This window comes from Dermacentor andersoni, chromosome 4, assembly GCF_023375885.2.
Source record: "Dermacentor andersoni chromosome 4, qqDerAnde1_hic_scaffold, whole genome shotgun sequence".
Taxonomy (NCBI): domain Eukaryota; kingdom Metazoa; phylum Arthropoda; class Arachnida; order Ixodida; family Ixodidae; genus Dermacentor; species Dermacentor andersoni.
The window spans coordinates 35,995,534-36,008,971 of NC_092817.1; the positions used below are offsets into that span (position 1 = coordinate 35,995,534).

A 13,438-nucleotide genomic window follows, 5' to 3' on the forward strand; every position below is an offset into this window, starting at 1 on the left:
TCAAAACGTTCCCCCCGCTCAGGCTCATCTATATATGAGCAACGCCGTGGGGGCATTCGCAGGGCGATAACTAATTTTTACACCGCACTCGTTTCTCCACAACTTCGGAATATCTAACATGGTGCCCGACATTCGTGCTATAGGAATTTTCTGCATGTACCACAAGAAAGCAGCTATTTAGCAAAGGGTTATTTCAATTCTCTTGTCAAAAAGAGCATTTAACGCTGACGTAGTCGTGTCGTGAGCCAACCGACTCGCCAGATGTCATTAATGTAAATCAACGCGGATGCTGATGTAAATTTATGCTAAATAATTCAGTTTAAGAAGGTTAAAGGGTATAAATCATGTACAGAACTGCGCCACTCTTCTGAGCAGTGTACGCGACGTCAAAAAGACGACAGTCTTGCCCTTTGCAAGGATTTAGTTTCCACTTGCTATACATTTCATGCGCGCATTTCTACGGACGTGCATTGCTTGCCTAAGTAATCAGCGAGCCTTGTTGATAAGGAGCGTGAGCATTGCAGAAGGGAGGCGACACTGCAGTCTCAGGTTGGCGACGGAATATGTCCTCTATACAAGACTAACGAGCACTTTAGAAGGAAGCTTTAGGTCGAGGCGCACTCCCGTTTACATATTCAAACATATGTAAAATCCAGAAATGCTTTTATGAGACAACTGCCGAACCTATTCAAATGAAATTCCTTGCACTAAGGAAACGACGTCACATTCTAGTGTTTCTAGCAAGCAGAATTTCGATCTAATACTTGAAACTTCTAACAAAATTTCCGAAAATTGACAAGTTTCAAAAAAAGAAAAGGAAGCAAATAGTTTGGAAATCCGTTGTTCTGCACCAAAAACATATATCGCCATTCTGTAAACTTCATTTGTTAGAGCATGTAAAGCGGCAAACGACATGGCATGGATTTACAGCTTGCGTGAATTTGATAGTGTTTAGGTGGGTTTTGTGAAAGTACTAATCATAATTTAGTGGTATGTTTTTGAGCGATGCAACTACCTAAATTTTGTACGCTTTAGATGTATTATTAGGTACAGTTTACATAATTGTGATATTTTTATTGCTGAGTTACAGGGTTGTAAACTACGTACTTGAGTTCTTTTTGCGAATTTCCAAATTTTTACCAATTTTTTTTCAAACATAAATAAATAAAATATTGCTTCCTGCAGTCACTGGGTTTTACTTTAATATTCAACAAATCACATAAACATTGCTGCAGTGTTTGGTGAGAAAAACGATTTTTTCTTTCCTGTGTATCTACTATATACAGTAGGAGCTCCCGAGCTAAAACTTCCTCTTAATGCGTTTAACTGCTTCGTTAGGTTTCATGCCAAACAGTCATGAGCCATTCCACTCTGAAGGTGGATGACCAATGAAGCTGATGAAAACCAGCGCTACAACTGCTGAGGATGGTATCCAATGCTTTATGGCTTTAGAGTAATGGTAGTAGTGTTAGGTTAGAGTAATGGTGTGAATGGGAGTAATCGTAATTTTGACAGCACGCCGCCGCCCATAGCGTTGCTGCTTACAACATTGAAATCAGTTGCAAAGCTGGCAATTTTATATACGAACGGCTAGGGACCTCACTCACCACGTCGCAAGCTGCAATCGCTATGGCAGATTGCGCAACAGCAGTCTCTACCGGGAAACATATGCGGGGAGCGCTACGTGCTACTCATTGCTATCACGAGCGCCGTACCATCAATTATGGGGTTCGGATGCCTTTCTTTTTGTTCGTTATTGAAACGCATGCTGCTCTGTATGTTGAATGCGTGATTCGAAAAATGCAAGCACTGTTCCCTTCACTTTGCTGAGTGCTTTTAGCCTCTGCCTTACGAGGATATGAGCCATTACATTTTTTGCTTGCTTACGGGGTATAAACCATTGATCATGATGTTTTTGTTGACGGAGAACAAAAATATACGGAACCATAGCCATATATAGCTTCGCTGTAAAACTGCGTAAAGGACATGAATAGGTCAGAAAACAAGCATTCGCGTCGTGCTCTCACGCATCCCTGTCTTCTGCAGTGTTTTGAAGGAGGAGGAAGATGTCTTAGCATCAAACCCTTCCTGCTTTACTACTGCAGTCAAAATGGCACGCGGCGTTATGTCCTGCCTCCCCATCTCGACGTTCAACGTATTACATTGTGATAACCAAAGGTTTACTGTTACTACGGCGCAGACACAGCACAGGAACGAAAACGTAGTGGCATCAAATGGCTAATCACGTTACGTTGCAATTTTCGCTCTGGAGAAACAAGGCCAATAACCCAATGCTGTCGAAGGCGCGTGCCACATGGTGAGTGATTTCAAGCACGCTTACCGCGACAGCATGAGAAAACCTAATCCAAGTAGCACTGAGGGGAAATGCTCTCCCCCTTTCAACGTGCGTGTCCGTTCACATGCGCTGCATCGAGTGCACCGAACTAGCCTGTATAGCGTGCTCATCTGTCATCCCGAAACCCCACAGGCATAACACACCGAGACACTGCGTGGATCGTGGCGTGTCACTCACCTAGCTGTGTCTTCGGGGTCGAGCTTTTCGAGATTTCGCAGGAGCATGAGGAAAGCGATGGACTGCGGCTTGCCATATACCTGCACGAAAGACGGGGCATGCGTGTCTGGCACAGGTACGGCGACGCGGAGGCAGCGGCGGGTCGCCCGCCGTGGCGGACGCCCCGGCGCGACGACGGCCGGGACACAGCATCACCCGGGTGCATGGCGGCCGCACATCGGGAACCGCCGACTTGGGACGTCCCCGCCACCGACCACACAAGCCGGCGCTCAGGGGCTGTCGGCGGAAGGCCCGGCTTCGCCTTTCTTCCCCGCCAGTGGCGCCGCCTCGCGGGCCGCGCACATTTGAGACTTCGACACTATAGGCCATATTACCAGGGTTGTTTGTTGCGCTGATGATGATAATGGCATCATACTATGGCTCATACCCACACTGGGGGATTGGCCAAGAAATGTGTCCTGAAACGTTTACTTAATCTTTTGAACTGTGCTTGTTTCTTCTTTCTTCAAAATTCTGGCACCTACCCACGATGGGGGCAAGTGCCAAAATACACGGAACCCTAGCCATATGCAGCGTCGCTGCAAAATTTCTCTTATGCTGCGTCCTCCTGCAGCGCGATTTTTGCCCTATCCCCCTTGGTGGGTGCGTGCCATAAATTTGGATCATCCTCATCACCATCATCATCACAATCCGTGTGCTGGCATGAGCTACATCTCACTTCCATCCCGCCCACCTCTCACAAGCTACGTTTGCATGAACCCGATAAAGTGAGGCCGAGTCGGCTTGCCGGAGTGAAAACCGGTCGTCCGGTTCTAGTAAACGCCAGCGCGTCGGGCCGCACGAGCGTCGAGATGAGTGCAGTCAATCCGTCTGCAATATGTGGGTTAACTCGTCCAACACGCTTCATAAGACGCATGTAAGCGCAGTCAAGTGGGGCTGGCTCAGCTCGACTTCTGACTAGACCCATTCGCGTCGAGTTCGTGGAAACGAGACTCCATTGTCGAGCATCTGATTTAACCGGCAAGGAATTCGAACGCCATACATGGCAGACTTCATTATTGCGGCGCTGAAGAAGTTTAAGCCGTCAGCGAGGCCCAGAATCGACTGTGCGCTTTAGTGACACTGCATGCCACATATTTTTCGGGTCAATGAGCGCCTGCTTTCTTTAGCCGAATGCATCAGTATCTAACATGTTACCAATGCGCCGGCACTCAAATACAACGTATTAGCTTGTTGTATGACTCGGCCGATTTCCCGTAGAACACATTATTGTACTGCAAGATACCGCAGATGCAATCGTTTGCGTGAAACCGCATAATGCATTTTAATTTGTGACAGGCGGCATTTTGCTGTACATCTCCGTCTTGGTCGTGCAGTTTGTACCGCCAGCCGTGATGTGTTGCAACAAAGTGGGCATACACAGAAAGACATCAGGTAAAGTGGATAGATGCTCTGACGTAGAAAAGTCTGGTACGCTACTACAGATGTTCCTTCCTTCTTTTGTATGGGAGGCTTGTGTGCGTCTGTATGAAGAAAAAGAAAGATGTGAAAATATAGAAACACATCAACGCTCACACACGTAAAAAAAGAAGAGTGCGCACGTTGGGAATCCGAACTACTTTTAAACAACTAAATTATAATCGAGCAACTCTTATTCGTGTAGTACGTAACTAATTATTAATTGGTTTGCTGAACAACCCAAAACTGAAAAATTTGTCCAGCGCATCAAATACGCTACTATGGGTTTTGCTTTCGGTTCCCAGCGCTCAGTCCCAATTTTCAAGGAATCAAATTTAGCGTGTGAAAAATTGTATGTTGGGCTTAGTGGGGTTAATTGAAGACTCCGGCGCACAAGCGGACGAGGACGAAGAACTAAAGCAATTTTCTTTTACGTTGTCAATTCAGCTAGGCAGGGGGGCTTCAATGCAGGTTGCTGAAAATGTCTTTCTCCGAACCAAAATGCCCCCTCGGCGCTCCCCGTACTTTTCGCTGTTCCACATGCAGCATTGGCGGGGGAGCTGCTCTGCTCACGCTTCTCGAGCAAACACGAACGCCGCTGACCTTGACGTCCACGAAGCCATGCGTGCGGGGTCTGCGTTTCGTCTGTCAGCGGAGGCATGCGATTGCTGGCTCGTCGGCCCTTCGCAGATTGCTCGTGCGCGCTTATGAAGCGGTACATTTGTTCGTTTACCTAGAAGGAGTCGCATTCTGTGTGGCGAGCGCCATAGACTCTAAAAGCCCTAATAACATGGTATAATGAAAGCGAAACTGTGTGAATGTTTTAGCAGTCAGCATGTATTGGTGTCTGTGTGCATGCTTTCTTTTTACTTTATACTTATTTTACATTATTGGATTGACTTGAGCGATTGACTTGTGATTTGTCACAGAAAAGCGCAAAACGTGTCGTTTTGTTCCCGTTTTCATTGTTTTATTTTGTTTTGTTTTTTTCTTCCCTATGTTGACTGTTTAAGCCCACTTGGGAAACCACCTTTTGCCGGAACGCAAAAGAACGAAGAGTGTTGTATCGCGTCGCGATAACTGCGCGAAGGTCAAAGAAACGTCGCGTGGTCGAGAACGATTACGTAGCGCCGTTGATCTTAAACACATAGAAACTTATCTGAACAGGACAAGGGGTCACTAAAAGACGAAGACGAAGGAAGTAGCAGTGATGGGACAAGGGAAGCCTCAGCCAGGAGCCACAAGAGGACCTGTCTTCACTGGGTAGTCATGTATGCCCACTGCTTGTCTACATGATAGCGCACGTGCGTTGATGAAGCTTTCTATTTTTCTCTCGCGTCTTTCTATAGCCTGTTCCGCTTCCCCTGTGTAGGGTAGAGAATCGGGCAACCTGCCGGTTAGCCCGTCCACCCACCTACATACCCATTCTCCAGATATCTCCATATATATTTATTGACGTGCAGACCGAACTGAGCATAGCGAGCATAACCGGCCGGTTGAAAGAAATGGAGGAGAAAGTGCAGAAGTGGGAAAAGCTTGATTGTCGAGGAAAAGCAGCTGAGGTGAGCAGACAACTCGCAGAGTATAATGAGTTTTTCAAAACATGTGGACGAACTACGCACAGAAAATGTGTTCTATAGCATGTAGTAATCTTTTTCGCAAACAATTCGAAGAACTTCAGCTCTTTTTTTTTTTTCTTGAGCAGCGCCTTCGGATTCTTGTGTATGATCAAACCTTAGATGGCAAGCTTCTGTGTACAATTTGTTTTATGCCCCGTCATTGTAGGTCTGTTCTGCCTCAGTCAATGCTTTATTGTACAGCTCATTGTTCTCCTACATCCTGAATTATGGCCTCCTCGTTTGAAGACGACGGCAGCGAAGATAAAAGAAATAATATTGGTAAAGCAACTGTCAAGGTCGTTTGGTGAAATAGGAAGTCGTCTAGCGGCATTGTCTGCGGTTGCATGTGGTTTCTTTTTTTATATCCCACGAAAACAGAACTTCTCCGCAGAATTAGCATTGTCAACGTGGTTTAACCGTTTAGTTTCAGACTATCCTTTCTATGCATTAACTTCATTAAAAAAGTGGGTCATTTGGTGAATGTTCGAGGTGGTATGGCAATGCTGCCCAAACGAAGACAAAGCGTAAGAAAAACGGGACATGTGCTGACTAACTTATTTGTTTATTGAAAAGAAGCGAGCGTATATAGAAACAAAACGGAAAAGCGCATAATATCATGAAGTTATCAAGAATGCAACTACGCGCTGCAGTTATTGAAATATCGGTACTCAACGGGCACTAGCAAGTCAAGCTATTTGTCGGTAAGAGCGATAGGTGAATGACTGAAGAAATTACCCCCTTACCCTCTGATATGAAAGGCTCCCATGAGATCGGGGTCAAGCTGTTGACCATGATTAAATATACCCGCGTAAGGTTTTTCACTGCTTTATTTACATATTTTTGTCCGTGCACATGTTCGCTTCTTCTGATAATATAAGTTGAGAGTCAGCGCGCGTCCCGATTTCCTCGCGTTCTGTATTCGTTTCTGTAGCGCTGCCGTGGCACCGCAGTGAAACCAGAAATTGGTGCAGTTTTACTGGCGTTCTCATTAGTTCTTGGCGGCCATAGTTGTAGCGCATCTAATACCTGGCGCACCTTGTGCTCTAGGCTTGTAGGACTGCCACTGTACTTTGCGTACAATGTACGAGAGGACATAGCATACTTAATCAGCAACTGCAGCTTCTTTGCACTTGAAACGTCCGTCCTAATCACCGCATTAAATGTACCTCAGGGTTCACACCTTGAATCAGAACACGTGCCTCGACACGGGCTATAGTGGCTCTTGTGCGTCCCACGATATGAAGGCACCTCCAAATTTTCTGCGACACACTGGTCTCGACGAGATACTTAAATTCTGTATCTTGTGTTGTGTGCGTCTTTAGTGTCGTGTATTTCCCGCGCATATCATTGCACTTATCATCGCGTTCACGCGATATAGCAGGCTTGACGTTCAGCCAGGCAGGTACCTCAAGTTTTTAATTAAGAGCCTCTCCTCCTGACCTCCGCTGCAGAAGCAATTGAGCAGCTTTCGTGCGCGCGGTCAAAGCCACATGGCACAAGCAACCAATTACTCGCACGTCGTTGATCGCAGCCCAGTCCTTGCTGATAGGCGTTCACGCGTTCACCATTTGCAAAGCAACATTTTACAGTCACGTAAAATAAAGGTTCATCGTACTAACTAAGATGGTAAAAGTTTGCTACATATGCTTCCAGATTCCTCGTAACTTAAGTTAATGGAGCAGCTAAGAGCACTTTCTGTCAATGAATCAATGTATTACTAGTATAAACAAATAGTGTTCTTTCTTTTTTAGACAATGCAGATTTTTTATTAAATAACTATGACCGTAAGACACCTTCGTGCCGTCTTCGCATACGAGCTCTACGGCGAGGTGGAAATGATTTGCCCCTGCTTAAGTTACCCTAAAAAGACTAATGAACAAAAATGTGTTGATTTTTTATTATTAACTTTAGGGCAGTTGTTTATATGGAAAACTTGTAGGGCGTCACATATATCATACCCATTTTTTTGGAGGTTGGAGGCCAAAACGAGGCAATACCGCTGCGCGTTGCACGGTAACGCCCCGTAGAGACGTGTGGGGCGAAGTCTGAACGATAGCATGTCGCGGCAAATCGGTGGTCCGACACATCGGCACATGCTTGCCAGGCAAAGCGTGCCGTATCAGTAGCTGCCGCGACTGGGCGAGACGTTCGGTTTCAAACTTCCTCGCAGTTGTCGTCACGGGGCATTTCGGTCTGATATGACAGAGGGGCCGACTTTCCTGCGCTCCCGCCGCGCTCGGTTTCGACATGTCGCGGATTTACTGTCGACAACTCAGTGATAAATATCTCGAATTAAGAGCAAGCTTTAGCTCGGGCCCAACTCCGGCGCGGCCTATTCAAGTACATGTAAAACGCAAAAACGTTTTTCTGAGATAACCCCTGGACCAATTTTATTGAAATTTGTTGCATTTGAGAGAGAAAGTTAAATTCTAGTGACTATTGGAAGCAGAATTTCGATTTAGAGCGTGACTTTGTTACAATAATTTTCAAAAATTCGGAAATTTGAGAGAATAGAAGCACGAAGTTTAAGAATTCATAGCTCTGCATAAGAAACAGATATCGCGGTTCTGTGAACGGCATCCATTAGATCATTGAAAGCGGAAAACTTTGATTTGTCATTTTGCATCTTACGTGAATTTGTTACGTTGTTTATAAGGGTTCTGCAAAAGCTGTATTTCCATGTTATAAAAGTTTTTGAGATTCATGTGTAACATATCAATTTTGTTCGCTTTGGATGTACTATTAGATGCATTACACAGAAATGTATTATCATTTTTGTTGATAAGTTACAGAGTTGTAAGCTTGATTGTTTCGTTTTTGAAAATTTTAGATTTTCACCATTTTTCATAAGAAATTCACAACATAAATTGAAAATTCGAAACCAATAGTCACTACATTTTAAGTTTTTCTTTTTAATGCAACAAACCTCGTCAAATTTGGTGCAGTGGTTGCAGAGAAAAACGAATTTTCCTTTTACATGTATTTAGATAGGGGCACCCGAGCTAAAGCTTCCCCTTATGAGAGATTTTGATATCATTAAAACTGTGGGTGCATCAAAATGTGGCTGCCTTCACAATTCTCCATTTAAACAACTGCCCCTAAGTCACTAATAAAAGAGTTAAGTAACAAATCTTTGTTAACTAGGTTTTTTTCAGAGCAACTTAAGCAGCAGCAAAGTATTTCCGCCTCGCCCTACAGCTCCTATACGACATGTGTCTCACGGTCATAGGCTTTCTTACAAAACATCGGTGTTGTCTAAAAAAGACACCCTGTATATTGGCAATAGAAATTGAGCTGTTTTACCACCACTTTGCAACATTACAAAGCAATGCTGCAGACATATATCAGACAAAAGATTTAGACGCACTCTGTTAATGAATTCTTTCAAACGCACTCTCTCGATTTTTCGCTAATCAACCAGCGAAATCATTAGGAAAGTTTAAAACTACGACGATGACGCAAAAAAAGCCACTTCAGAAACACCGCCCCGCCTTCTTGGATTACGTTGAACTTTTCGAACTTTACTATCATTAGGTACCTCGACTCTAGACGGGAATATTTGCGCTGCTATCCAGCATATGCTTGTATGCTCGACATGATGTAAACTCTAAACTTAAACCTAAACTCTAGAACTCTGAACTTAAATCAGAGGCGTGAGCAGCGACGAGTGTTCCAATGAACTGAAAGATCAGAGCCATCTTTTTCAGGGCACCATGTTCATCAAAGCAACTTTCCAGCGACATCGGACATAATTTAGCCTCTATACTAGCAGCTAGACAGCAGGGAGAAAAATAGGAGTGAGGCGCCAGTTCAGCGATACGACAGCCAAAGCATTTTTAATCTGCAGCGAATGACGATATCGCGTATAGGATGCATTCCATTGCGCGTAGCGGACAAACGACGTGTGCGAACATCGTGCACAGTTTTTTCTCTCTTCTTTCGAGCATCGAATGGCGCGTCTAATTCACATCGGACCAACATAAAGCAGACTACTTTTCGGGCGCTTCTCTCTTTGTCGAGCTAAACTGCTCTTGTGACAATCCGCTGTTTACGATCCCCATTACCGCTGCACGTCAATCAGATCGTCCCCATCTCTGCCGTTTTCCGTATCGTTTTGTTCTCAACCTGGCACCGTGTGTCACGGCCACTTCAATTCGCAAACGGGGAAAAAAATATAATTAAATGTTCCGCCAAAGATCGGCCCTACATAGATGCAACAGCTGTTGTGCCAGAAAAAGCCAAATTTACTTTTCTCTTCTCCGAAGACTTCGCACGTGCTATCCTTTATACATTGACACACTGTCAGCACGCGAAAGCTGAGCACGCGCGTGTTGAGTTATTAAAGTTCTGCAAAGAAACTTGCACCATATGTTTTTTTTAATACTGGTTTTACGTGCCAAAGCCACGATCTGGTTATGAGGCATGCCGTATTGAGGAACTCCGGAAATTTGGACCACCTGAGATTCTTTAACGTGCACATAAATCTAAGTACACGGGTGTTTTCGCATTTCGCCCTCATCCAAATGCGGCCACCGCGGTTGGTATTCGATCCCACGACCTTGTGTTTAGCAGCCCAACACCATCGACATTATAAAGCAACCACCGCGGGTCTGCACCAAAAGCTGTGAATCGCTGTTCAGTAAGCGTTCTACCGCATAAGCAAATATCATGAAAGGTCCAGTAGTAGTCAATATAGAAGCAAATGAAATGTTGCGAGGCCCTATTGCAGGAGCCTAGCTATACCCTTCCCGATGCAGAGGCTTTCTCTCATTGCCTCGACCAATGCCCAGAAGCTATAATTTCTATCCTCCCTTCTAAAAAATCGAAACTGAGGGCCCACGCAACGTTTACGTCACGGTATATTTCTTAATTATTTCGTCTCATTTATTTTTTTGCAACGAGGCGCGTTTCCAGATGAAGTTCTGCGAGCTCCACGACTTCATCCGATTCCGCAGGTTGTTTGCACTTCTGCTGGCTATATATTGTACACTGTAGGTGACACTCGCATGACGCAGCTAGAAGCAATGAGCTACTAATGCATTGTTGCGACTCCTATGGACAACAAACCTGTACAAACGACTTTAGCACTGACAAGTGCGAACAGTTATCCTGCGCTGTGAACGGCAGAGATGGTGTATACATATGCTGTTTCTCTCTCTCTAGTTCCTTATTTTTCTACGGCACCATCCCCCACCCTTCACTGCAGAGTAAGCCCTGTTAGGGTTTTTACTTCGTTCTCCATACACACCCACATCCCCACGCTCTGCTTACGGCTTTGCGAATTTTGACGCGATTAGCATTGTTGTTGGCCTTTACCCACTTTGCAGTGTAGGATGAGTTTGTATTTAGCCTCTTTCAAACCATCTGTAGGAGCGCAACAAATGCTTAAATATTTATCCGGGCGGAATCGAAGCCATCTCGCACGTGTGTCTCAAGCACAACAGCTCGATGCTTTAGCGCTGCGCCTTGAATGCGCGCTGGCCGCGAGGGAATAGTTATCGGCGCTTGCTCACACCGGTGCGCCACGCATTTCGGAGACCACACGCTGACTTCGCAGACGCAGCCCTCGATGGTGGAGCGTGTTCAGCGAGAAGCGCGAGAGAGGAGCCTGGTTGCAGTACATGGTTCATGCGCACCGGATCTCCACCGGTGAAATCTCGGAGGCCACGCAAAAGGAGGGCGACTTCACGCGAACTTCGCGGCGGCGGCGCTAGATGGCGCAGCGTGTCCAGAGGGAAGCTCCATAGAGGAGCCCGGCTGCCGCACACGGCTTATACATGACGTGTTTCGGGAGTGGCAACGCGTGGTGTCTAAATACACACGCCAGTGATGACGCCCTCAGGATAAAAATGCAGATTTCAAAGGCTATGCTTTCGCTGGTTGCATGCGGCGGAAGCGAATGCGGAAGCCGGAAACAGGTCACATACGTCGTGTTTTGGTTCAATACTAACCGAATTAACGTTGACAGCCATCGTAAGATGAACTTTGCCGCATTTTTTTTTTTTCAGCTGGGGGTTAGATTTACCGCCTTTCTTTTCAACTCTGTCTAAGCTTCCCGTCTTTCTTTTCGTCTCTGTCTCATTCTCTTGCGTGCCTTTTCTTCCTATAACGCGGTGCAAGCGGAACTTTCAGGTCGCGAATGGCACACGCGTATCAGCATGACACAGCGTTCTTGACATGAAAATTAGGAGCGCAGACTGTCAAAGCAATGCACTCGACCTAGATTACGATTATTGTTCAGGTGGCAAAATAAGCCTCAAATGGCGTAAATGTTTTAAGGTGTATGGGTGGACGATTTTTATACTAGCTTGGGGAAATGCTTTGCCGGGAGCTACGGGCGCCGAGCGTTCATATGAATTTCCAGTTGCCTTTTTGGCGTAAATATGTGTAACCTTCACCGCTTGATCGACGCAGAGCGCTTATCTGTTTGCAGTGCTTAAATCAGGTGAGGGACCCTTCTAAGAATCGCGAACAACGGACGAGACAATCGTTCAATATGTTCGCTCAGCGCCAGTCAGGAGTGTTTCGCGTGTTCTGTGGCAATGTTTTGAACCCTTTTATGGTGACTACATTTTGACGTAATAGACTTCCCGCTGTCGTTTTGAATAGCATAACTACACACAAAATCACGTTACTTTTCGAATCGAAATTGAGTTCCACGTAACTACGTTACTGTTGTACGAAATGATCGAAGGTGTGCGAGTCATGTCCATTCATCCTTCGTTAATATACAGTCCCTTTTCTCGACAAGCTTACTAACAAAACAAATAACTATACAGAAGCTTTGTCATTTGGTGCTAGAGGAGTTCCACATGGGTGGCGCGGGCCTAATGGTTATGCACGTATGGTAATGCTAGCTGATTTTCTGTACCGGCATCGTTCGGCCCATGCCAGGTAACCAGTTGCAGACTGTAATTATGTTTGAAGAACACTTCCTCCGGTGGGCGTCAGCGGACACGACATGTGTGTAACCGCCGACCTTCCAAACCACATGGGTCTGAAGGATTGAGGATGTATGCTCAATGGATTACGTCATCGCGCACATGCTCGGAAGAAGCGGTTTTTTTCGTGTTACACACACGTGCTACTGCAGGATGCACATGCTACGATACAGTCACATGACAACACGGCCCACTTCTCCCCTGCGTCGGCTTTTCGCCCTCCTCACGTTTTTACTTGGCTTTCCATACACGCCCGTAACCCCACGCGTCGCTTACGGCTCGCTTTTATAGGCTTGAGAGAGGCAGTTCAATAACTAAAGAAGTTAGCCTAGGTACAAGTTTGGAATGTTACTCCAGGCTTAATTTATGATGAGGAACGGAACAAACAGGGAAAGAAAATATGACAGAACTCACACGCAAATACAAACACATAAGTGCGACGCACTAGCACGCAAACTCGAGGCCGTTTACGAAGTCTCGTTAAGTCCTATCCCTATTGATCGCTCCCCATCCTGGTATTTCGTTCCCAGTCAATCCGTGCTGTTGCAGTCCTCGACGTTGTCCTCGCGATGTAACCTTCCGTCGCGCTTCTCCCTGGGCGTGCGGGTACCTCATTGACGTGCGATTGATGCATGAGAATACTTCAGCTGCGGCACTGAACGACTTGACAGAGGCTTTTTTTTTTCGAGTTGTCGGAAAACATGCGCAGCGTCAGACGTCCAGCTGCTCCGCTTGTCCACGAGCGACAGGTGCTGGGATTGGCTTTGCACAGGAATGGTACGTATTTTGTTTGTCCATCTCTCTTTCCTTGATATCGAGCTCTCGATTTTCGAAGCTGCCCTTATGAGAGTGACGCACCCGTTGCTTTGAGGACATCCATGTATACC

The 13,438-nt window shown here is 45.8% G+C and overlaps 1 protein-coding gene across 6 annotated transcripts in view; it reads right to left on the reverse strand.

Annotated features, from left to right (window-relative positions):
- LOC126536912 (inverted formin-2-like) overlaps positions 1 to 13,438 on the reverse strand; it is a 72,417-nt gene that overhangs the window by 42,528 nt on the left and 16,451 nt on the right. For all 6 annotated transcript variants that reach the window (XM_050183972.3, XM_050183968.3, XM_050183967.3 and 3 more), the window contains exon 4: positions 2,534 to 2,613. In XM_050183972.3, coding sequence (XP_050039929.1) covers positions 2,534 to 2,613 — 80 coding nt within the window. The remainder of the gene's footprint in view (positions 1 to 2,533; positions 2,614 to 13,438) is intronic.